General features: G+C 45.8%; 1 protein-coding gene across 1 annotated transcript in view; it reads right to left on the bottom strand.

Annotated features, from left to right (window-relative positions):
- The window catches only part of NFATC2 (nuclear factor of activated T cells 2), a 93,160-nt gene that overhangs the window by 53,787 nt on the left and 13,863 nt on the right, over positions 1-25,510 (bottom strand). The window contains exons 4-5 of the mRNA XM_037403013.1: positions 11,115-11,317; positions 8,937-9,109 (exon numbers count right to left, since the gene is read on the bottom strand). Coding sequence (XP_037258910.1) covers positions 8,937-9,109; positions 11,115-11,317 — 376 coding nt within the window. The remainder of the gene's footprint in view (positions 1-8,936; positions 9,110-11,114; positions 11,318-25,510) is intronic.

Here is a 25,510-nt window from a genome sequence, read left to right as displayed (position 1 = left end):
GTATTTGTAACTTTACTGTGCCATTTGAGAGGCATTTTTGGAAATCTATTTAAAACAACCTTATGACTCATTGTTCCCTTCAAATATATAAAAACAGCTGGGCTAAGATACTGCCAATTAAGAATATACATTCAGATTATTTTCACAGAAGCTGCTAATTTCTTTCACATGGCTGTATGATTAATTCCTTTCCCTAAATTCTCAAAATTTTGATGAATTCATAATTGGATTTATCACAAACACAGATCTGTAACCTCAAAGGCTTAAGAGTAAATAGCAATCATCAAAAACATTCCTACAACAGTCAAAAGAAAATTAATTTCAGCTTTGCCTTGGATGTTGTTTATTCCTATTCAATCCCCAACTTTCACTCCTAATGCATCCCAAGTCATCAAAATTCCAGATTTAACCTACATCTCCAGACTTCAGTGTATTAATAGAGAGCTTTGTACCTGACATCCCACAGACCAGTGGTTCTCAAGGCTTTTTCAGGACGAGGAAGGACAAATTTTAGCCTGGAAATAACTGTCTGACTCATCTTAATTACATTTGGATCTCAGCAAGCTGGAAATCACTGCTGAAGACCAAGCCTCTGTCCAACTTCCATAGAGCGCAGTGTTTGTGTATGCTGCGACCTACCAGGGAGCCGGGGAGGACAGCCGGTTCACTGGGAACGTGCATCCCAGCTCTTAGGAAATGCCAAAACCCCTTCTGCCATCCTCAGCCGAGCTGGGACAGCCTCAGCAGCACTGCCTGGAAGCCTGCGATGGGCAGAGGTGTTCCCCGATGCAGCTCCGTGCTGCCACAGCCCCATGGCCAGTAGCAGCCAGGCTGATGCGGAGCTGTGTTCTGGGATGGCTACACACCAGCAGGCTACAGGCATCTCTAAAACTGCTTCTGCCCTGACCCAGATTTGGGTGTACAAAACTTGTAGGTGTACAAAACTTGTGCATGCTTTATACGTGCTGCAGAATAACACCATTTGGAATTGTTTTAGCTGACTTTCTTAAAGCAGATAGCATGCTAAAGGAAAAGGTGGAGGAATATAGGTAACTACCAAGCACCAAGTTTCCTCTGTCCCATTCGCCTGCACTCTTCTCCTCCCACTTGGTGGTTTGCAAACCCTTTTCTAAAAAAAAACACTTTTCACTTCCAAGATATTTTTTTTTACCCAGGCCCATAAGAAGGTTTCAGCCCATTCCCCATTTCCACCAGTAATGAGTCTCAAGGTTCAGTGTGGAGCTGCCTCAGTAGGGTTACTTTTTTTTGCTCTGCAAGAAATATTAATTGCCAATAAATCTCCTTCCTCTAAGGCTCATGATGGGTGGACTGCATGCAGTAATTTCACACTATTCCTTCTCTTCCCCCAGGGGTTGGCACTTCATAAAGTGACCTACAGCTACTGGAGTTTATGAGCTTTGAATAAACAAAACACTGTTGATTTAACCAGTTGGGGTGTTTACTTTCAATAGCAACAGTTACTGACATAAGGCAGCAAAGCAAATGCTATAGAAATACTCACACTTGGCCTGAAGCAGTGTGTCAACCTATTAACAGGGGACATTATTTTTCTATTTTATTTGACTGTCTGCAAATCAAGATGTCATGGATACATGGTGCCAAGAAATACAATGCATGCAGCAACATAAGAGAAAGAGAGCTGCTGTCTCAGAGCGTTGCAGCACCTCCAGCGAGGCTCAGTCTGGGAGGGGAGCAGCCCCTGAGCTGCCACCCCTGCCCGTGCCACCCGGCAGGCCCACTGCTACCCACAGCCCACCCAGGCTCGCCTGCACCCGCTGCACGGGCACAGGGTGCTTGTCGGGGGCTGAGACACTATCTCCTTCCCTATGCCAGCAGGTGGAGGGAAGGTTTAGAAGGCCTGATCCTCTGGGTCAGCAGGCTGAATGCTTCACATGGGATGCACAAGCCTGGAGGCTGACTGTAAGGAAGTGGGCCAAGGCAGGGCAAAGGTGTTTCTGGCTTCTCCACCTGCCCGCAGCACCCATAACCATCCCTTTTTCAGCAGAGAGGCTATTGGGTTTCTAAAAAAAAAAAAAAAAAGGGATTATTTTGAGACAACTAATTACCTGGATAAGTCTGTTGTGGCTCCAAATCTCCCCCAGGAGAGTGTTGCCCATTGCTGCTAGCAGGTTCCAAGTGACAACCTCAGTTGTATTCCCTAATGTGCTCCTTAGGTAATCCCAGATCCACCTGAGTGCCCCTTTTGCTCCGTGCCACCCAGCTCTCCCCATCAGCACTCCTCCCGCACGCATCTTCAGGGACAAGCAGTTCTCGCCCTGCCTGAGCATCGTGTTTCCTTCCACCAGCTTGGAGGGCTTCCAAGTGCAGCCCTGTCTTGCCCAAAAGCTGACTCGTTTTATGAAAAGCCTTAACTGACGCTAAATGTCTCTTAACAGCCTCCAGAGAGGAACAGTCTCAGCAATCTCTCTCCCGCATGTGCAATATGGATGAGGGCTGGATCGGGTAATGTAAGCCAAGCAAAAACACTAACGTGATTTGCCTCTCAGGAGGAACGGGCTTGTGAACTCTGCGCAGGGCAGTGCGGGTCTGACCGACACTTCCAGGGCAGAGATACTCTACAGCCTCCGTGTATCCACGCACCATCTCAGTGCCACCTTCTGCAGGGTGGCTGGAAGCCTCCGTGAAAACCTCTGTGTAAATAGAGTCAAAAGAATAGCTGCTGGAGTCAAATCTGCTCTATGCTGTCTTTCTGACACCTGCAGCACTGGATCCAGAGCTTAGCCACAGCTGGCTAGCGTTCAGGACAGATCTTACCCTGGGCAATCACAAGAAGCAGGATTGAGGCTCACCTGCGGCAAAGCTAGCATTACCTCAAATTGCCATCACAAGCCAAGTAAAACCAAAAATGTGGCTACTTAAAAGAGGTGGGGTCACAACTTGCACCCCCAGTGCAGTAGCCTCCCCAGGGCAGATGTCCAGGTCCCTCTTTGGACCCACCCTGTCCTTACCCTGCCCAGGGCAGCCCCAGCCCATCTCAGCTTGCTGGAAGCCTTCAAGCTGGGATTCACCATGTCTGACATGTCTTTCCAAAGCACCAAAGGCTCTTGGCTCTAACCACTGATTTCTGTTGGATCTGAGAAGAGCAGATAGAGCTGGGAGTCTGGTGCTAAAAAAAACCCAAACCCTAGAAGCAATAGCAGAGGCATAATTTGTTGTGGGATTAATTCTTCCACCTCAGTGCAAACCTTAATGAGCCAAAGTAAGTATTTCATTCCTGCTGTCACACTCTGTTTATTTACCACAAGCTGCCTGCCTGTGGTAGGACTGATAGGATAAGAGCTCCTGTGCCCAACGCTTATCCAACGCATTAATGTCCTGAGAGACTTTGATCTCATCCATCACAGGCTGAAGTGCCCTGAGCTCTCTGGTGGGACAAGGGGCAAAGGCTGGGGAGCTGCAGTATGGGAGCCAGGGAAGGACCAAGGGCAGGAGACACCTTTAGCAGGCAGGTGGCCATCAGCAAGGTCCCCTAGAGAGCAGCAGTCTTCTAATGGGTGGGATGCAATGATTCACCTCCTGGTAGGAGTATGGGACAGTGGATGGCTTAAGTGAGGATCAAGTAAATAAAGCAAATTTCCAACCCTCGTGATTAGATGGGAAACCTTGGAAATGTGATCTAAACGCTGTGAAAAGAAGAACCCAGTATGAATGACAACAGTTTCCAGTTTGTTGCCAGCAAGACTTAATCAGCAGTTTGTGCAGAGCCATCCAAGAAAAAAGCACCAAAAATAGAGGGCTTTTCTCCACCTTCTTCCCTGCACATAATTTATGATGTCCTTACGAAGGAGGAGTGACAAGCACTGATGGCAGTAGTGTCAGATAAGTATGATACTTTCTATGAACTGCAGCCAGCTCACCAAACCAGCGTGTGATTAATGACAGGAAAACCATGGCCTCGGTTCACTTGTCTGTCAATCATCTCTGTGGGTATGCACAGCACTTCCCTTTAATCCCTTGTGGAGGAGATCCACCGAGCTTAAATTATGCTCGGAAATCCATGCTCTGCGTAATATGCTGGGGTGCTTGCTTTTACCAACAGCCATATTGCAAACACAAAAAGTAAACAGGAGTTTATCCTCGCAGCAAGGCTTGCAGAGCCTGCTAAAAGGGCAGGCATTTTCCTTCTGTCTGACTCAGACTTTCCAGACTGAAATATTTCGGTTGCACATTAGACGTGGCAAATGTTGACAGAATTAGCTTCTAACTTCTGTGCTTTAGGAGAGAGAAAAAATTCACTTCAGAAAAAGCACTATTTTTTGTGTCAGCTGTATTTACAGCAAACTGTGTGAGTGTCTTGAAATGAAAGGGGCAAAAAATAGCCTTTAATTCAACTGGAAACCACGCTACTCTCATAATAATCATGGTTTATGGTTAAACCTGCACATGGGTATCTCCCATGTGCAAAGAGACCATTTGTTTCAGCCTTTTTATCTCAATAAACTAGGGTTTCTTCTTGCCTGCCATTGTATTCCAACCAGCACAACTCCCAGTCGAGGAAAAAGCACTCGCTGGTTTGCCAAGACAACATTCTTTTACATGACTAGCTCTTTCCTCTGTAGTTATTAATGTGTCACATATCATAGGCTCAGATTGTCTAATATTATGGGAAAATCTACTAGAAGGAGAGAAAAATAAAGGAAACTTCCAGGGAAATTGATTAAAGGGAAATAAGATATTTTACCCAATTTAGTGGAACAAAATATGGTCAATAATAGAAACTATTTAAATTCCTCAGATGGACACACAGTTCTTTAGCAATAAGTTTTGTTTGTTTTGTTTTTTTACCACCTCGGAATATTTATTATAAGAACAAGATTTCAGACTTCTCTCGTGCCAAGTGCAACTGTTTGCATTTTAAGGGATTCATGAGCACAGCTTTGTATCAGCCAACACGGATTATACGAAACACAAACTGTGACACACATCGGGAGAGTTTAACCAGGTTTCGTTAGAAGAAAAACTGTGACACAGCGTGGATGGTACTGCCAAGCCTACACTCACATCTCGCAGACACTTGCATAAAGCAGTCTTTGGTTGCAGACAGCATGGACTAAACCAAGCTGCCTTGCAGGTGCTTATGTGGCAGCTCTGACCTCCCTTCAGTACTGCTCCTTCTCTGCTCCGTGGATGCTTCAGCCCAGGGTTAGAAACAAAACTCCAGAGACCAATCACTCACTGACAAATGAGTTCCAGCTCATAGTGAAAAGTAAATCAAAGCGAATCAATAGAACTAATGTTACAGAAATTATCTTAACAGTTTGAAAATAATGATCAGGTCAGCAAACAGCAAACCCCTCCACGGGCAATGCGCCAAGTGGCTTCTCATTATTAGGGCAGTATTTGAAGGGACAAGTTAACTCTGTAACTCTTCACACCTGCAATTTCACCATCGTCTGTGACAGCAGCCCTGTGACAGCCCTGCCTGGCCCAACACGAGCTCACCTGCACGAGCCGGCTTATGCCTGTGCCTAAAGCACGGAGCTGCACAAGCAGGGACGGACACCGGGGCATGCACAGCTGCAGTAGGACTAACAGCGCCGAGGTGCGCAGGGGTGCGCAGGCAGGGAGCGGGGCCAAGCAGCACGCTGCTGCATGGGCCCATTGGCTGTGCATCCTGGGGTCACCTCATGTAGTGCCTCTGGTGCTTGCTGCCGTTTCATGGACTGAGCATGGAGGAAGGGATTTTTCTCAACTTTCCAGCACCACACCTCCAAGACAGTGGCTTTTTAACCCTAAGTAAGTGATGGCCTGTTGCTACAATTATCAGAGGGCTTTCAAATACCTTTGCCTCCTCAGTGGCTTCAGAACGAATCAACAGGCAACAGGAGAAATAATCTGCAAGCTGCTGAAGGCGCAGGCTTGTCTGGATATGAGGTCGATTTTAAGCATAACTGATCATTTAACAACATACCACCTCCTTGGTCCTCCCACACAGCTGCCTGGGGAGGAACTTGCTCCGGATGATGCTTTGAACCTGTGAAATCCCCTCCTAAAACCTGTCAAGTGCCAAATGTGACACAGATGAGGTGGAACAAAATCGCCCCGTGAAAAGCAGATACTTCACAGTTCTTGCTTCATTGCAGCTAATGATCTGCTGACACCGGTGGGAGTTTTCAGCCAGGATCAGCCTCTGCTGAGGAGAGTGCTCAGATATTCTGTTGGTAGCAACAGTGCTCTCAGGGGAACCCCACTGGTAGGGAAATGGACAGTTATCTTAGAGCTGCTACTTACTAAGGCTTTCCCGGTGGGATATTACTAACAGCTACCAGACAGGAGAGACCCCGAGGATAAGGGCTCCCAGGTGCCCATGTCAAAAAAAAACGAAAAGTGAACAAAGGATCCAAAAAAAAAAGAGAGAATCCCAGCAGCATGTGAAGGTGAGAGGTGGGACACAAAGAGAAAAGCCACAGTGTGCCCCTTCTTGGCAGGGCACCTGAGCTTACCCGGGACTGTGAGCTCTGCAACATATGCACATTGGGAGACACTGAGATTACCATCTCCAGCATGATTTCGCCTGCATTACTAATGCTGGCTGAATCAACTGATGTTTTTAACCATCTTCCCAGAACTGGGCTGAGATCAGGAAGTACTACTGAAATGCAAAAACGTTGCTAACTATGCAAAAGGAAGAGGCTTATTACTCCAGATCACTTTATACGCTGCTTCCACGAGTTCAGAAAAGCACAGTCCTTAACATGTCTCTGCAAACTGCCAGTATATCCAGTATTCCAAAAACAAAACGTTTTTTTTTCCTTGGGGAACAAATAATTCTTTTCTTGTAGGAGCTTTGCTATCTGCTGTGCAGCCAATATTTTCATATTTTAATGATAAAAAAACATAAAAATAAAACATTTACACTGCTATCTCCACTCTTGGCTTTTTTATGCCCCTAAGACTCAACAAAGCAAACCTATCTCAGAATAAATGCCTACACATCTCAAACAAGCCATTGCAAACAGCAGTCATTGCACAGGCAACTCAGGTGTGCACATACAATTCAGAAAAATGTGATCTTACTCTGGAAACTGTGACTGGATTTCTGCTTGAGCGCTCTTCTCTTTGGTGATGGGCACAAATACAGTGTGCAATTGCAGAAGGGTCTTAGAAATGCCTGGCTAACTCATATTTGCTTTTCCTGTGGGAGAATTTGAGCAAGTGGGGTGTGATCCGCAGGGTTCCCTGCACGACCCAGGGACCATCCATTCTCTGCTCGGGACTCATGCTGTTTTGCTGTACAGTGACGTAGGAGTTACACCTGGAGTCTCCCCACCCGAGTAGTTCCCCATTGTAGGCAGGAATGGGCCGTTTCCACTCAAAAAATAAACTGAGGGAGAAGCCAGGTGATCCTTTGCCACAATTCCCTTCCTATCCACAGAAGCTGCAATTTACTGAACGCTTCCTTTAGCAAATGGGCCTTTGTTTTGGCAGGGACAGGTTTGGGGTGGAGGCCACTATTGTTTCAGCCATCTGGTCCCACAAAGGATCGTAACTGTTTCCTATGGAGAAAGGTGGTGGCTACTCCCACTGTTCTCCCTTCCCCATCACAGTGCCAGACCTCACTCCGTTGCTAAAATGCTCTGACAGTTGGTATCTTCTCATAAACGTTGCCAGGAGATCACACACATCCATCATCCTCTCCTTAGCCTTGCCTTGTTTATTCATTCCTACTGTTTTTTAAAAAGCTGCCATCAATAATTCAACTAGCCAGTTTCTCTTGATTTCCCATCCAAAGTTGACTCCTCTCTCTTCTTCTAACCAGTTGTTATTTAAGTAAAGCCTGCATCCCCATAAACAAAACTCACACATGAGAAACTTTTCAATGACTTTCTTCACACGATTTATGGCAAGACAGGTTCTGCTAATGAGGTGAGTCATTCAGCAAAGGGAGAGGAAAACTGTTCATTATGTATTTGTGAAATCCCCAAACCGCTAAAAAGGCACCATTTACCAACAAAAAGCATCACAGGATGCACACGAACCAGCAAAGTGGGTGGAGCCCTTCCAGAAATGACTGTGACACGGGAAAGGGGGGGGGGGGGGGGGGGCACCTTGTCGGAGGCCTCACTTTCTCAGGATTCAGTACATTAAAATGAGTGGGAGGTGCAGGTTTCTCAGCTTACAAGCTTATAGGATTTGCCCCTCAGAAATCAAAAATGCAAGTTTTCTTCTGGCCCTCAGGGGAATACCAGAGCAACCCGGCCTTTCCCTGCTTCAGCTGCAGCCTGAGTTGTATACCTCTTTGCACTGACATCTAGAAAAAACAATAACCAGGATGCGCCTGAGCCTCAAAATCAAACATGTTTCCCCATTTCAGTTGTTCTCCTAGCACAGCTCAAATCAGAGGACTGCAGTCACTCCTTCAGCAGGCAGGACCGGCCACAGCGCTAGGATCTGGCCCATAGTTGAATTCAAAACATCCAAACACCTGCCAACTTGTGGACAAATTCTGGTTGTGCCTCCACTCAAAATAAAACCACTCGCAGGAAGGCAGGCAGCGTGCACACTCGGGCACAAACAGGGAGAACGTGTACACACCCCTACACACACATCCACGCTGGCTCCCTGCTCCCAGAAATGACCTGCTAGCCAGAGGGCTCCAGCAGCAACACGCTAATAAATAAATTCGCCGAAGCCCCGAAGTCCCTCACCGTCTTCACAAACGCTAAGCACTGCGAAGAGCCACCTGCCACCCAAGCTTGTGTCAGGAGAGGGAGTGCACACAGGTGAGAGCCACAGGTCACTCAAACGGTGGCACAGACAGAGACACTGGCTCCTTGCGTTTGCCAAGCTGAGCAGGTTTGGGGTTTTTCCCCTCAGTGCTAACCTGGAGCAGAGGGACAAGATGATCGTTGTTGCAAGAGATGGAGAAGGAGTAAATCTCAAGGGATACTTACAGCATTCGATGGGGTTTGATGCTGCTTGCAGAGAAATGATCCTGCCATTGGACTCGGGGATGTGCACGCGGAAAACAAGCCGGACGCGGGTGTTCTTCCGGCCGATGTCTGTCTCTCCCTTGCGCAGCTCGATGTCTGCATTCCTCAGCTTCAAAATCCCCGCACAGTCAATGCTGCCAAACACACACACCGTTTAGCTTAACATTCCTGCTCTCAAACAGCTTGGAAATAGGTGACAGTCAAGAGGATTAAGCTGTTTTGCTTCAACCTCCGGGTTAAAAGCACTTCCAAACACTTGTTCTGTGTAGGATCTAGATATGGCCATTTCAGCAGTTACAGGGGAAGAAATCCCGGACGTGGCGAGTGAGGGACACTGTTGGATCCCTCCCCAGAGAGTCTGGGCCCAGTGGCTCAGCATGTCCCAGGCACGTCCCAGCCAAGGGCTAGGGGTGGCCTTAACTCTGGCAACAGCAGAAGACAAACATCATCTCTAAACTTCATAACCCCGAGTCTTATTCCCCTCCAGTGCTAAGCACGAGTGTGCACAGTGGGGCAGGGAAAGTGATTCAGCACAAGGAGGGCACACAGGGCAGGCAACCAGCTGAGCCGGTGCCGCAGCCCTCGGTGAGCTGGGGACCATTAAAGCCTCCACCGCCCGCTCTACCAACAGCTCAGCACCGAGACTGCACAGCAGCTATTGCCTGCACGTGGGCAAATTAGTTCAGCTCCATGGAGAATCACAGCGGTTGAACCAGCTAATTGCGTGCACCACCCAGGCATGTTTTCCCCACGGTTTGTAATGCAAGCATTGAATTCATCTCTGAAGCAGGAACCAAACCGTTCTCTCCTACTTTTGGACAAACTAGGTGCTACTGCTAGAACTGGGCTCTCCAGCCCTGGCCCAGGTCACCATGTCATCCTCCAAAGCCCTGGGATGTTGGTCCCAGCCAAGGCAATAGCCTGGAAGAGCAGAAAATGGTTCTCCTGCACAAAGGGAGCATGTAGGGAGCAGAATGGGGCTGAGCAGCAACGAAATGTTTAAGATTGCTCAAACCAGCATTGCAACTGAATACTGGTGCAAGTGCAGGTTAACTTCCTAAGAGTCCAGCGTGACCTAGCAAACACGCCTGTCTACATTAAGAGAATGTGCCAATTAATATTTATAGAATCCGAGATCTTCAGCTCAGCAATAGTCCTTGGAGGGTGCAGTGAGCACCGTTATTAAACAGGCACTGCCAATCCATTTTGATACCAGTTTTAAAGACACTCATTTTTCTTCTTTTGATATGAATTAAAATCACATTTTGGGAGACCCCAAACTGTTTCCTTCCTACACCCACACTGTTTCTTGCCATTGCCTGTGTGCAGGGGTTTATTACTCCAGCGTTACTTGTAAGGAATGAGGTACATTTTCTGAAAAAAGATATAAAGAAAGAATGTAGAATTTGCGATGAAATAGAGGGGCTTAAAAACATAGCTGCTCTGCCAATTTTGTCAGTATCCTCTGAAGGATGGAGATACAGCTCTTCCCTCTGCAGAGCAATCACTCTCATGCTGCCTGGCACACATTCAAGCCTGAAGCTTCAGACTGGTGCCCACTTCATCCCTCTGCCTCCATAAAACTGGAAGAGGTAATATAGAAAAGATGTGCCTGTGCTTGCTTTTCTGTTAACCTATTACAACAAGAGAGCGCAATTCCATGGCCAGAGCACTTGGCTGAGCTCAGAAGAGATGTTTTCTATTCCAGTAAATGCTATAAAATGAATCGTACACCTTTCCTCCATTGTCTACTGCTCCTTGCTTCTCACTGTGTCCCTGCAGCATAAGGACTTGAGATATGAGTCTTGTTTTGCTTAGTGCCCTACAAACCCATTCTGACTTCGAAGATGAACGATGATTACAATATAGTCACCGCAATTGGGGTAAAGAGCAAAAATGCCTGCATGGTCACCTGATAAATGGTAACTCTTTAAGCATTTAACCCAGGTGCTTGCAACTGCTGCTCATGCTTTTGTAAAACAGGTCTTACACTCATATATCTTCCTGATGCTTTGGAAAGGGGAGTCCCTCCAGAGCAGGCATCATTATTCATTTAAGTGACTCCTTTCCAAAAAAGAAGGAACTTCATATGCCAATTTAATCCTGCTCAATTTTGCTAATAAAAAGAAATATGCTTACGTTGCTTTCATGTTGTTTTTGGGTTCCAATGGAATCTCTAAAACTTTGGTGTTGCCAATGATTTTTTCATAGCTGGTGGTGGTGACAGTTTTTCCTGTAATGCGATGGACTTGATAGAAAGCATGAGGTTTAAGTATCCGTTCGTCTGCTGTCCCAATGAAGATCTGAAGACCCAAGGGTTTGTTCTCCATGTAACCGTGAAGCTGGCAAGACATTAAAAATCTGTTATCGAACACAGAGCTTGAAATGCCTTCATGTCAGGAAACCAAGTAGATATACAGATATGGAGATATAGATATTCATAAAGGTATATGTAGTACAGACTCTTTCTCGCTCTCAGAGACAGACATCCTCTTAAGAGTATTTGCTGGAGTCCGTGATACATAGGGAAAGAAGACAATGGAAAGGATTTAATTAATGATGGTAATACTAAATATATCAAGAAGAAAAAAGAATATATTAAGAAGAAAAAATTCCAGACAAGCTCTCCATTACCAGAAATTGTTGGTTGTCAAAACAGATTGATAAAACCCCTCAAAAGATAAATTTCTGAGTACACTTGTTTAATTTGCAGTGACTGTTTCCTAAATGAGGTTCAAAAGATTTTTCTCTGTGCGGTGGATAAAGCTGGTAAGCTGCATTGACTCGTCACACCAGCAGCCTTGAGCAGCAGCAAACACAGCAAGGACAGAAGAAAGTCTCTTACTTGCATTTGGTATATACGTAGTACTCCCATATGCACCTTCTGCAGACCTTAGCAACGCTAATGGAAGATGCCCATTGACAGAGGGGCTTTAAATCAGTCCCTACGTGACATCCAACTTGGAAACCCTCGTTTCTCTCCAGCCTAACATTCAGTAGAATGACTTTGCCTCAGCTCAGCTTGTGATTCCTACTTCAACTGCAGTTAAAAAGTATTTCCCCCCCTAAACAGGAAGTATCTAGCAAATGTGTCTGCAATTTTGAGAACTGAAATGTTAAATGATGTATAAACATTTCAGAAATTAACGATCCCTGCCACATCCCCCTCTCTGGCCTTGGCACACGCAGTCTTGCCCCAGCTCACATCCATTTCAAATCCAGCTGGAAGGACTGTCCTTCCAACCTCTCACTTTGCTGACATCACCCTGAGCTTCACATCTCTCCAGCTTCCCCGTCTCCCTCATACCAGACATAAGGTGCCTGCCTTTATCGTCAAAGCTCTGCTCTTCTCTTTGCCCTCTCATCTCTCATTTTCTACCCAGTTATCAAAACCTATTTCCAAACTTCCCAAATCCAGCGCCAAACACCAGCATCAACTTCTTAGATACTCACAACATTGCATTTTCTGCCCATCAGCCTCCTCCCCCAGGGGGAATGTTCCCTTTTAGTATCTACATCTTCACCTGACAAATCTCCCTGTCTGCAGAATTCTTGAATAGTTGTAAACAGAAATACGTTCTTGGCCTCTTGAAATCACTTATGTGATTTCAACCAGCATTGAGTCGCTGCTCTTTAAAACTCATCCTTCCCTCAGCTGTTGGTTCACTTTCAGCCATTCCTCTTGCACTGCATTAAAATACTATCCGTACAGGTAGATGTGGGGTTTGGTCTGTCTGTACGGTACAAGGAGGTCTTAGTTACACGTAGAGACTGGGGCCTTTAGGGTTCAGGGACATAAACACACTCTTCTGTACTAAATAACGTTTATAAACAGCATTTGCTGCAAGAGAAGCAAGAAAGCCAGAATGCCTCCATAGGCCAGGCGACAAGGAAATTTCTCCTTCTTTATTAACATGCAAAATTACAAATAAACCATCCTAAATTTCTCACATAACCAAAAATGAAAACCAGACATTTATCTACCGCATTGCCAATGATCCAGCTGAAAGGGAACTTTATGGTCTGAGACATGCTAAATTTGTTTTCAATTACTCTGTCCAATTCAAAACCTTGATGAAGCCATACAAAGCAAATAGTACTGGAAGATCAGAGAAAAGGAAGATTAAGTTAATAGTATTCGTGGCCAAACTGGTGGGTTTTTTCTTTTTTCTTTTCACCAGTCAGCAGGAGGTATCTCTGCGTAGAAGGATTAATTCCCCCCTGGAAGGGGACCACATGCAGCATCAATGCAATCCTGGCAACCTTCCTTCAGTATGGCAAATGTAAAGCGACACTCACTCTTCTGAGCTATCATTACTCATCTAGCACATATTTGCGAGGCACACAAAGACAGGGTCTATGCCCCAGAGACCTTACAACCCAAGGGCCCGAATTTGCAGCCTCCACTCACATGAATAGCTCCATTGAAGTCAACAGGCTATAAGTATGGGTTGTGCAAGAAAGAATTACAGAATCCAGCCCAGCTGCAGCTCAGACACCTACGATAACTCACTCGCACAAGCGCTCTGGGAGATTGTGAGGAGGAAAAACAGGGTACGAGGCTCTGTGCAAACATGCCAGTTGGCTCTGGGAGCGAGGTGGAGGAGGAGCGGAGCTGGACTCCAAGCACAGGGGTTGGTATTGGAGAAGCCGTGTTGCCAAGAATGTGATAAATACGATGGCAGCCAAGGGGAGTTTTCGAAATGTATAGAGTGTATAGAAGATTAAAGGCAACAGAGGTCAAAATGACAGATCTGCCAGGAACAGGCATGAATGTAGGAATCGCCCCCCGTTTATCCATGGAGGACCATTAAGCCCAGGTCCTCTGGGAGCCATACTGAAACCCATCCTAGGTATGGTACTTTCAAACTCCAAGATTTCCTGGCCTTCAATGAAAAGCCATCTTGTCTTTACAAGGGGAGAGAGAGAAGAAGAGTAGTTTTTAAATACTGAGCATGTTTATTGTCATGTCTGACAGAGTAATTTGAGTAATTCTTCGTGGATCCAGCTAAGATGACAAGAGGATCCTTTGGACTGGAACAGTTACTACAGTGACAACAAAGCAGCTTTTGCTCTACCCTCTGTGTCTTGGCAGAACAAAATCCCAGAGTTACAGGTGGGAGACTGGAACGGAGGAAAACAGATAATAAATTACAAAAGAAAATTTGCCCCCAGTGAGCACAGTCAGTAGCAGCTACAACAGAACCAGCTACATACACAGTTTTTAATACTGGCCACCTTTAAAACTAATTTTAAGTGGTGTTTGCTCATGTACAGAATGAGTTCCCAAGGCAAAACTATTCATGGTCTTCTAATAATATGTATGTCTGTGGCTGTGTGTCTGTATAAATGTATACGCACTTCAAGAGAGAAATTGATTGTGTGCTCGTATGGCAATGTTTGTATCATCTGCTGGACAAGGAGGTACAAATCACAGTAAAAAGCCTTCTGGTCCTCCACAGGACCAGATTTTAAATTAATTGTCTGATCAGGGGAAGAAAGTAACATAATTATTTGGTAATTTATGGCATTATGGCAATGCTTTAGGATGACATCACTGTAAAATCAAAATAGCGTTATGAAACACAAATACAAAGAGAAAAATACATGTAAAAGAGTCAAGTATCCCCATCTGAAGGTGTGTGTCCTTTTCTTGAGTTAACTGATTATGTTTTAATGGATAATATAGGTGGTCATTTACCACAAGAATTTCCCTCAACCTTTTGCTTGCTAAGAACACATCAGAATGACTTAGGAACAAAAAATTAAGATGACAGCCCAAAGAAATGCTCCAGGAGCTTTAACATCAGCATTTTACAATCAGCTCTGCCAAAAACTTACTACATAGCTTTGGTCATGTCATATAACCTCTCTGTTTACCTGTAACAAGAACAGCGATGCTAACCCTACTTTGCAGGGATAGAAACAAGTTAATATTTTGTGCTGCATTTTTATATAGAAAAATTCATTGTGAGCTAGAATGAAAGCACACATTAAAGCTATGTTTCAGATACGTGTCTCTCCTTAAAACTGAACTATGAGTGACTGTTACTCTCAATAAACACTCACCTCCACTATGCTAGGTGGCTGCTTTAGTATTTAACCACAATGCTGATCTTTCCTTTGGCAGAGCAAAGGAGTAGAAATAACCCTTAAAGAACCCTACAGAGAAGTGAAGATGTAAAACATTTTTTAAATAATAACAACTTTGAAATGCATTTTTTCCTCCTTTAGCAACAATCAAGCCACTCTGAAGTCTCAGTTTTTCAGGTCTACTCTTCTGCTCATCTCAGGGAAGGGGGGCAGCGGCTCACCCTGCAGCTGCCCCAGGCTGGGTGGGTACAAACCCCGCAATGGCAGTTTCAGCAGCGATGAGAACAGAGGACCAGCCCTGTGCCAAGGTGTTCCTTTACTCTTTTTCACTCCTCTTTCCACGAAGAAAACGAAATCATCTGGATTTCGGTTTCAAGAGAGTGAGAATCAAGAAAGATTTATGAATACAGAACTCGGGGAGGAAATATTTTTGTGTATTATAAGGTGACCTACTCACAATAAAACTCCCCCAAACTGTATACAGATCGAGCTGGAAAAAAACCAACTCCTTTGAGTCACATTTGCCACAAGGGGAAAGAGAAGCCAGACATGATGTGTACCTTTCCATACTCTATTTTGGGATTTTAAGATCCTATTTCTTTCAGCTGAAAGATTTTTCTAAAACTTTGCTTTTGCATAACTCTTATAATATTAACATAGCCAGACATGGGCTGGTCTGTGACCTGAAGAAATGCAAAGCACTTTGGCAGATAAACAAATAACATCATTCAGAAAACAAGGAGACTTTTCTTGTTTGGTTTGCTGCTACGATTGGGTTTCTAAACAAAATGGAAATGTGTGGCATGATTAAAATCATTGGCTCACCTCTGCACAAATAAAATTCATTCATTCTGCACTCCATCCATGGATCAATACCAGTCAAGTTTGGAAGAGGGGGGTATTTAAGTGCCATTTTCAGGAAGGCACATATGTAATTCTGCATGCAAAAAAAATGAGCAGATGTACCTTTAGCTTCTGTGCATTGGCCGCCCAGTCACCCACCTGAACACAATTCCTGTGATGGTACCAGCAACTGCAGCCATCAAGACCATGCATTAGCCACATTAAACAACACGGGGTTTTTTCCTGCACTATTTTAAAACTCAGGTATTCTTACAAACGGAGAGTCCAGCTCCAAACACACAAGCACTTAAGGCCAGAGTTTAAAACTCACATCTAAAGCAGTGCCTACCCCAGTGTTCAGATGAACCGAACCCTGCATCAGCACAGTTGGCATTGCCGCTGGCTGTGGGGATTTAAGACCACAGGTTCACCTTCGCTGTGCTGCATGAACAGCAAATCTCTTTGCACAAGCGAAGCCTGCAACACTGCTTACTTACGCTGTCCGGTAAACAAGTGATAAACTGACAACAGACTCAGAAAGGAAGGTAGCTCCTTAAAGATTCTGTAGGTGGTCAGCTCTAGATACACCATACGTATATGCAGGGGGAATTTAGTGAAACCTCCAGAATTTAAATCTCTGAATCTTAGACATATTTACTTGAGTTTAAATATTGTTATATTTTATATAGAATGGCATTATTAGCAAGAGGAAAGAGACGTCACAGGAGGTAAGAAAGACAACTTTTTTATTCTTAAATGGGGAAGCCGGCGCAGATCAGTGCAGGGATTTGCTGGGTCTCATAAGGGACAAGCAGCCAAAGCGCAGTGAGAAACCCAAGGTCCCCCTCCCCCTGCGCGCTGCCTTGCTGCAGGGGTTGCCAACCTCCTTCTGCAAATGGCACAAACGTGCGGCAGGACTGCTTGCTGGCCACAGCACCTTGGTTTTCACTAGTATCGCAAGCTTCTGCCTTTGCCTTTTTAATGGACAGGTTTCAGAGCTAAATTTTCTTGGGGATTTCTGGTTTGGGTATTGCACATCTGAAAGTCTGCAGGCAGACAGCGATGGGCTTTACAAGACAAAAGCAGGAGCATCTGCAAATCTTATGGGCACCTTTGAAGAGCTGCAGCAAGAACCTGCGCAATACAGACACCAATTGCCTTAGAGTAGAAGGGAGTAATTTGTTTCCCATTCATCCCAACAGAGCTTTGCTTGTCAGGAATTCAGGTCTTTCTCCCATGGGATGTATAAAGCTGCATCTTTAAAGCTGATTGCACACATCTTCCTGTCTAGACAACGCAAGCTACTGCCAGAAGGAAAGTATAAAATTGCAGAATGAATTCACTAGTCTTGGTGATTTTATTTGCTTGAAAGTAATCAGCTCTTTTGCTTGTTTCAGCTCACTGTAACATGAGGCTTAGTCCATTAACTGCTGCATATTACTTGCTATCTCCCCATGGAAGTCACTCCAGCTTCCCTCCGACCAGGATGTGCATGTGTGTGGTCAGCTTTGAAAACAGCACTGGGGTGATTCAGATAGACCGTCCCCAGCCGGTAATGAAAAGTGGGAAAACACAGCTCGACTAGCAACGTTTAATTAGAAGCAAATACAAAGCCGCGTGAGAAATCACTTCCTCCTACTGCTTCCCTTTTCCTGCTGTACACAAGGAGATAAGAAAGCACTGAAAGGTTCACCAGGAGCGGCACGTGGTCACGGCACCAGCTGCCCTAGGAAGGAGCCCCAGCTCACCCAACGCCCACCTTCCTCTGCAAACTGCAAGAGGCTGCAGACTTGAAGCCGTGTCTCAAAGCTTTTGACACCACAAACTATTCCCCTGCTCGGACTCTTCATCATTCCCGAGGCTGTTTCACATGCCAGCAGGCGCTCCCAGACACTCGGCAGCGGACAAGAGGAAGATGTGCTTGTCAGAATAGCCCCAGCTTGGCACAGTGTTTCTGTCACGCCTGTTCAGCTCCCTTCCTGGCGCAAGCAGCTTTGTGTCTTGGGTTTTGATCATTAATTGTCATCATTGATACCTTTTGACTGCAACAATTTCAAGGGGTTTTGGGGGAGGTCTTTACTCAACAATACTCCTACCAAGATGGAAAATTTTACTGTGCTGTCTCTGGGAGAGTTGCATATCAATAGCTGTCAATAATAAAGACAAAGACCTCAGCCAGACACCGGCTCATGTAGCAGCTTGCCTGCCTGCTTCAGTTAGAGCTGACACTGAGCAACAAAGTTGAATCCTGTCACATGTTTTTGTTCAATTTAATGTACTTGGGACATAGCAAAAGAACGCAAACCAGAAGGAAATCTCTGCCCTGGTTCTTTTTGCTCCTTACCAGAGCAGTCTAAAAAGGCCTCCAAAGATAATCCTTTGAACATCTGATTCTGTTAAATGATGAGGTTTTATTCTACCCAGTTTAAAGTGTTTCTTATTTTGGTGACAATTCTGTCAAAATTCCAAGGACTGAATCTCATTTGCTCTGCTGCTCCTTACAGTAAACGACAACCAGACTCCCAGTGTCTAACTGGGATTTCTGCTTTCACACAGGGTTAACATACAGGTCTGGGATGCAGGCAGCAGCTCTTGGGAGAAAGCAGTTGGGGGTTTTGTTCCTGGCTGTCCTGACACTAACCTTACACTGCAACGTAAGCAAGTTGCTTCCTCTCTGTGCCTCAGTTTCCCCGCGCCTATGAAGAGCTGATCCTGTTTTCAAGATGCTTTGACTATCTCAGCCGAAAGTTTAAAAGAAGAGGCACTATGCATCTGACTACCACACATGCACAGATATGGGGATTTAGAGATCGGGTTTTCACAGCTGGGTGAAAAAATGAATTGTCTCCTACTAAGAAAAGCAGCTGTGAAATTAAGAGAGCTTCCATGCACACTCATGATGAGAGACTTAAAGTTCCCCCAGCATGACAAAACTCTGCCACAAGTAGATCAGAGGGTGCAGATTTGCTGATTTTGACAGCATTGCACTGGGGGAGTTTCTTGACATGGGGCTTTGCCACCAGTTACCAGAGCCAATCCCTTGCCAGCCGTTGGAAGCACTGTGGAATCCAGCCTCAGCCCAGCTGGAGCAGAACGGAGGGTGGCAAGCAGAGCTGCTTTCTTATCCCCAAACCTCGCAGCTTCCTCTGCCACAGTCACTTCACCCCTCCCAGCGGGCAGGTGAGGCAGCAATGCTTCAGGTGCATCACGCTGTGCAGCCGAGATGTGGCACAAAGCTTGAGAGCAACCACGCAGACAAGGGGCAAGCTGGGACAGCAGTAGCAGCAAAAGCATCTTGGAGTTACTCACTCCAGCCTGAGCTGATTGATTTGACTGCACTGAACCAAATCCCCAGAGCTAAGCCCTCTGCCAGGGCTTAGTGCTGTGCCTCCTGTGAGGCGGGTTTAGGGTCCAGGAAGCATACCATGGCCTTTGCTCAGGCACTGGCTCTTTGACTGAATGTCAGCAAGATTTTGGAAAGGATCTTGGCTGAAAAGCATTTTTTGGGAAAAAGAAAAAAAAAAAAAGAAAGAGAAAAAAAAAAAAAAAGAAGAAAAAGAAGCAAGCCCCAGGAACCTCTCTCCTCCCCAATTTCTTTCTCAAGCTGAAACCCACAACACAAGGCATGCTCAGAGAGAGAATAACTCAGGTCTGCTGGAAGCATCAGGGTTTCAACAGTTGTTTCAGAATGAAATAGAGACCCTAGAAAATTTTCACCGAGCAGCAGCAGGCAGGAGTCCAGTCCCTTTCCCCCCAAACAGCCATCAGCCTGGCGAGCATGATGCTCCCCTTGGATGCAGGAGACGCAGGTGCGAGTCCTCGCTTGGCGCAAGGCGCTTCCAGTTCAATAGACATTGGTCTTGAGAGAGGAAGGGAGGAACTGAAGGCTTATAGCTGGACAGTAAAGCCCATGAACAGAGCTCAGATGTGAGTTTACAGGACACTATCCACTCCGCATGAAATTCTGCGCATACTCAAGTGTGCCATGAACAGGATGAGTTATGTCGGCATTACTGCTGCGCTGGAAGTGTCCACATTCACGGCAACCAGCCAAGAATCTGAACTTTTGTTTACTGCACACTGACTCCCCCATACACAGTCCTGGAGTGAGAGCATGCACGAAAGGGTAACCTAAACCCTGCACCTGCCTAATCCAGGTGTATTTCTAATCCGAGGAATAACCCCAGCCTTCTGCACAGCACAGGCATCACCCTCAAACCAGCTGGTATACTCTCCTTCCCCTCACCCCTGCCAAAACTACTTTCCATCAAAAGCAATGTATTCTGAATTGGGCTCAAAAATTTTCAGTGAGAGCTTTTCCTTCACTTTTAACTCAAAGCAGGTTGGCACATGCAAAAATCCCACGGCTCCCTCAGGTACACAGTTCTGATCATCTGCCCTGCACCCTAACCGTGCCATGGAGCGATCCTGCCTGTCCTTCTCTTAGGGGCGAGCTGCACTCGCTCAGCCATAACTTCTATGTGACAGCATCCCTTTCACACAGAGGGATGCAGACCCAGTTTAAAGACTTTAGGAAACAGGGAATGCAACTCATCTTCGGTTAAATTATCCCAGTAGCTAATTATCCTCACTGTTATCCAGCAGTTCTCTTCTTGCATTAATTAGAGAAAACATACAGGGGTCAGCTCTTCCTCTAATCTTGGTTTATTAGATATCATATTTTATATTCCCTGTTTTTCAATCCAGTCTCGCATCTAAACAAAAGCAGATTTCAGGCTCACCCATGTCTTCCTACACTACTTCTGATTTAACTGGCTATTTCCTTTCCTTAGTGGCTTCACTGAGCTTTCAGATAGATAGATCTCAAGGTGCAGCTGTGCTATCAGCATGTTAGCAGTATAGTGGGAGGGGTACTGCCCTACCCTTACATTTGATGGGATACTAGTTTTGAAAAGAATTTCCCAGATGTACCTAAAATCTGCGTTTTCAGCATTGCACATCTAGCCCTGCAACAGCACACGTAATGGCAGTAAATATGTCCATGACCCAACAGCGCAAAGCTCAAGAGGCGCCTACAATCGCCACAGTTGTGCAAACAAGCCCGGTAGTCCCGCAGGTAAATGAGGCATGAAACGCACAGCCAATCTGTCATATGCCGTTCTTGAGCTGGCAGCAGAAACCCCTGCAAGAGCCAAAAGCTGCCGAGAGCCTGCGCGACGCTCCCACTTGCTAGAAAAGGGAAGTTAAGTCCATGAGAATGCTACAAAGACGTTGCACGGTGCAAGCCAGCTCTGCTGCGCACATCCAGCACTGCCTGCCCACAGAAGTGCAAACATGCAGGGGTTCGTCCCAGATGTCGGACTTCCCCTTTGCTGAAGAAGGGGGAGTTGGAAAGATGGGCAGAAAAGGACAAACTCTGCTCCTCTGGCATTGCCCTCAACAGCAAACTTTCCTGGGCAGGCAGGCTTGGGTTTCAGCAGGAGCACATCTCCAGCCCAGCCCTACTTGTCAGCGCGTGAATCACGGCACCAAGCTGTGATTTGGTTTTGAGTTTCCATCAAAGGTTCTGGTTTCACTAATACACAAAGGAATTAATTGAATGTTGGAAGTTACATACAGCTAAAAGTCAGGGCCCCACGGGAAGCATAGGCTAGAAAACAATGTCTCCCTTGACTCAGAAACCACAAGAAAACACATACAGCAAAATTCAAATATAAAAGGAAAGTGGAACATACGTTTGTTATTGTAAAGCAGCTCCTGTATGCTCCATTAACAATGCTACCATTCCAGCTTCTTTTTAATTAAAAAAAAAAAAAAAATAGGCAGTAGAAGTCACCACAGTTTTAGAAGTTAAAACCTAGGGGAAAGTTGGGTCAGCTGTGCTGCACAGGAGCCTCTCTCCATACATCTTTCCTGCTTTAAACGAAGCGAGGGGGAGACTCGTACACACAGTTGTGCGATGGGTTGGATGTGCCCCATGCCCTCCCCTTGAGCATTGGGGCTTGGTAGACCTGGTCTACATTTGGATGTCGTACCCAGTTAAACAGTGGGGTAATGTATTTAATTTTTACCATTACAATCAAGCCAGTAAAGGAGATGTAATTATGGCAGTAGGATGTTAGCTCATAGCAGAATTACCTCCTCCCTTTTGTTTCTGAAATGAAGCCCATGGGAGAATATCCTTTTCCCATTCACTGCTGCCAGCGGAAAGCCGACTTGTGCCCAGTTTGCCCATTACTGCCACGCTGGAGGTTACTGCTCCTGAACTCTGTTAGAGGGAATGTCAACAGCTTTTGATGTCGTGTGTGCCAAGAACAGAAGAGACTGAAGGCCTCACCGATGTCCAAGACACCTGCATTGGCAGGGCTTTTGCTAAATAAATACAACTCCCGTGTGATTTTAGGATAGCGGCAGCAGGCAGGGACTGAAGTCTGAGTGCACTTGTGGTATCTTGCCTTCTTGCTGCAGGGAGGATACAAGGAAGGAGTCATCCCTGATGCTCTGACTGGAAGGAAATACTCCCTCCTCTCTCCCAGCCCTGTTACACAGATTAACCCACCACACCTGATGAAACAAGGACCCCAGAACTCAGCAGCAGCCGAGGCAGGTCACAGGGATGTTGCCCTCCTGTCTGCAGGGGACCACGGCTCTGGCAGAGGCAGAGACAGCTGCCGCCCATTGCTGCACGGTGGGTGGGAGCCTGTGCGAGCGTGGGCTCAGCCCCACTGGCCAAGGAGGGTCCTGCTGGCTCCCACAGCCCAGGAAAGTGCCCAAACTGAGCCATTTCCTAAAGGCAGGAGGCAGCAGCCCCACCAGCCACAGGGACTGCTCTCTGCAAGGGTCCCGAACAACACTCGCCCCCAGACACGGGCTCAGACCACTCGGTGTGGGGCTGAAACCTCCAGCTGCAGGAAAGTGCAAACCTCCTGGCTGAGGAGCGAGTTTTTCCCCACCCTGAGCCAGGGACCACCGATGCAGGATGCGCTCTGGGCAAGGCGCCTTGGAAAACTGGGGTGCGAGTGACCAGCATCCTCAGCTGCTTTCGAACACTGCAGCCTCGGGTTGTGCTGAATGGATTCAGTTATCTGACACAAGCAGTGGAAAAAAGCAGGTTTGTTGATGAAGAACTGGGTTAATAATGTGGTGGAAGTGAGAGAAACAAAGCGAGAGATGCAAATGAGTGACTGCTTATGCGCTGGTTTTCATTCAGAAGTATTTGAGCCTTTTGTAAAGACAAGTTAGAGAATGAATACGTTGGGGGAAGGATTTCCTAAGATGGCAATTAAAAAAACACCTTAAAATGACAGTTAGGCACAACCCTCTCAGAATATGACTACAAATTACTGTGCTGAATAGCTATGTAAAACACCAGCTTCCTCAAGGACTGTTTACAGCGAGGTAAGTCCAAAACACACAGGTTCTTGGGGGAAAAAAATAGAAATAATAAGAAAACCAAAAAGTAGTAAAAAAGTGTATATTTACTCTTTGACCCCAAGACTCAGACAAGCTCTCATAAACAGATTTTTAACAAAATAGCATACCTCAGCCTCTCTACAGTCCATAGCAGAGGCACATCTGAAATCGATGCCCTGTGTCACCTCTCTCGATTATACGAGGTGAATGCAGCAGCAGATCACACATCTCTCTCACACTGATCATCTCCAAACACCCCAGAGGACTTCAGAATGTGGGAAGATTATGATGTGAAATGGGTTTGTCTCATTTATATCCATGGGCTGCCACACATGTAAAGGCAACAGCTTCCAATGAAACGAGTACAGATCAGCTACCCAGAGTATAGCTGGGCAATCATTTGCATAAATCAACTCCCCATCTTCCCTAAAAGCTTTTCCTTTCCCTTCCGCTTCCCTTGCGGGAAGGACAAGAGTTCTGCTTAGAGAACTCCCTGGAATACCACTGATGGAATATCATTTCCATCTTGGAAAAAAAAAAAAAAATCTGGCTTCATGCAAAGCAGTAGGACAAAAAAACAGAACCACGGAGTGCCTTCAAAATAATTATTTTATGGCTTTTTAAGTACCATAGACTCTGCTTTACCACGGGGTGAAGCTCATCCAGACTCAGCCTTTGCTACTGAAAAGGTTTTTCCTTCTCATCACTGCCTTAAACAGTTCAAAGACATGAGAATCTTTGCTGAAGAAATTAAAATATCTCTCCCCCTGAGGCAGAGACGTTCTGATCACCACATTTTCCTGCAGGCTGTAGGTGAAAGACACCTTTGCCAGCACCCAGTGTTCCTCGAGTGCTACCACATGCCCTGTTTCCCCTGGACAACAGGACAGTGAGCAATGCCAACAACCCAAAAATTTTACTTTCCTTTATGGGTAGGAGCTCCTAGAAGGATTATTGAAAATAATGCTGGCAGACATCTTCAAGGAATCATCTAGTTCATCTCTCCCATCCCAAGCAGAATTCAAATAAATCCATGTCCTTCATAGCAGTACTTGCCCATAAGCATGTAAAAATGGAGATTTTTACCCCCCTGGGCAGGGCGCACTGCCGTGGGGTGAACACGGACATAACTAGGTTTGCCTTTGGATTGCCACCTCTATCCCAATCACATCCATAAGCTTTTTACACAGGCACAGTCACTGTCTTTCCCAATGGACAGTCTCTTCCAGAGCCCTGACTGGAGCAGCTGGGTACAAATAAGCAGCTGTCCCTCAATGTGGTGACAAAGAGCTGGAAATCAATCATGCCTGCCCCTCCTCTCCAGCCTCAGGGACCGGCTGGACCTGCAAGACAGTAGGTGCATCCAAACTCCAGCTTTGGCCTTGCTACGCAGGATTTCCTTGGCGTTCTCAGAGACTTAACGTCTAGGGGATAGTCACACTGGCATTCAATTTACATCCCTAAAATAGCAGCCCGAGCTTCTCTATGGTTAACAGCAAGCTGTAGTTTCCTCTCAAGGGTGACTCGAAACACTTAAACTGGGAGCCTGTGTTTCTCCATGTGACTCCGGCAGGTCTCCGAAGTCAGATGGTGTGAAGGTTACATGGCATGCATGGCTTCTCCCCTCTTCCTCCAGGCCAACAAAGTAAATGCCCTCTTCCATGTGGCCCACCTAGCCAGAGGTTCTGATTAACCAGACTCTTCCCCTCCCATACTTTGGAGTGCAAAACTGGTGCAGAGTCTTGTGCACAAACTCTAGGGGCTAGACATGTGAAGAAGAGGAAGCAGCATCAGAAAGATAAACCACAAGATAAGGCCTGGAGGATATGAGATCTGCTGGTCTGTAGCTTCAGAGTACTCAAAAGAAGAAACTTGCATGCAAAGCCCAGTTTTCAAAAAGTAAATATTGCAGGCCAACACCATGCTGCAACAACTAGCCAACTTCTCTTCCAACAGAAGGTTCAGCTGCATAATTAGTCACATGAAGGGTTAATTTAATGGGAAATTTTTCTTAAATTATTTTTTTAAGAGATTGTATTTTAGAAAAACTAATTAAAATAGTGGAAAATCAGTATATCAAAAGTGGTTGTAAAATGTATGGGACACTCAGCTTTAGTATAAATTCCACCGCTGTGGGGGGCTTCTCCCACTCCCAATTGGCTTCTCAATATTTAAGTCCAAATATCTAAGAAACAGCACTGGATTCAAGAAAGTTGCTATGGAGA

The sequence above is a fragment of the Falco rusticolus genome, chromosome 10, assembly GCF_015220075.1.
Source record: "Falco rusticolus isolate bFalRus1 chromosome 10, bFalRus1.pri, whole genome shotgun sequence".
Lineage (NCBI taxonomy): Eukaryota > Metazoa > Chordata > Aves > Falconiformes > Falconidae > Falco > Falco rusticolus.
The sequence above is the reverse complement of the archived record's forward strand: the minus strand, read 5'-3'. Positions and strand labels throughout refer to the sequence as shown.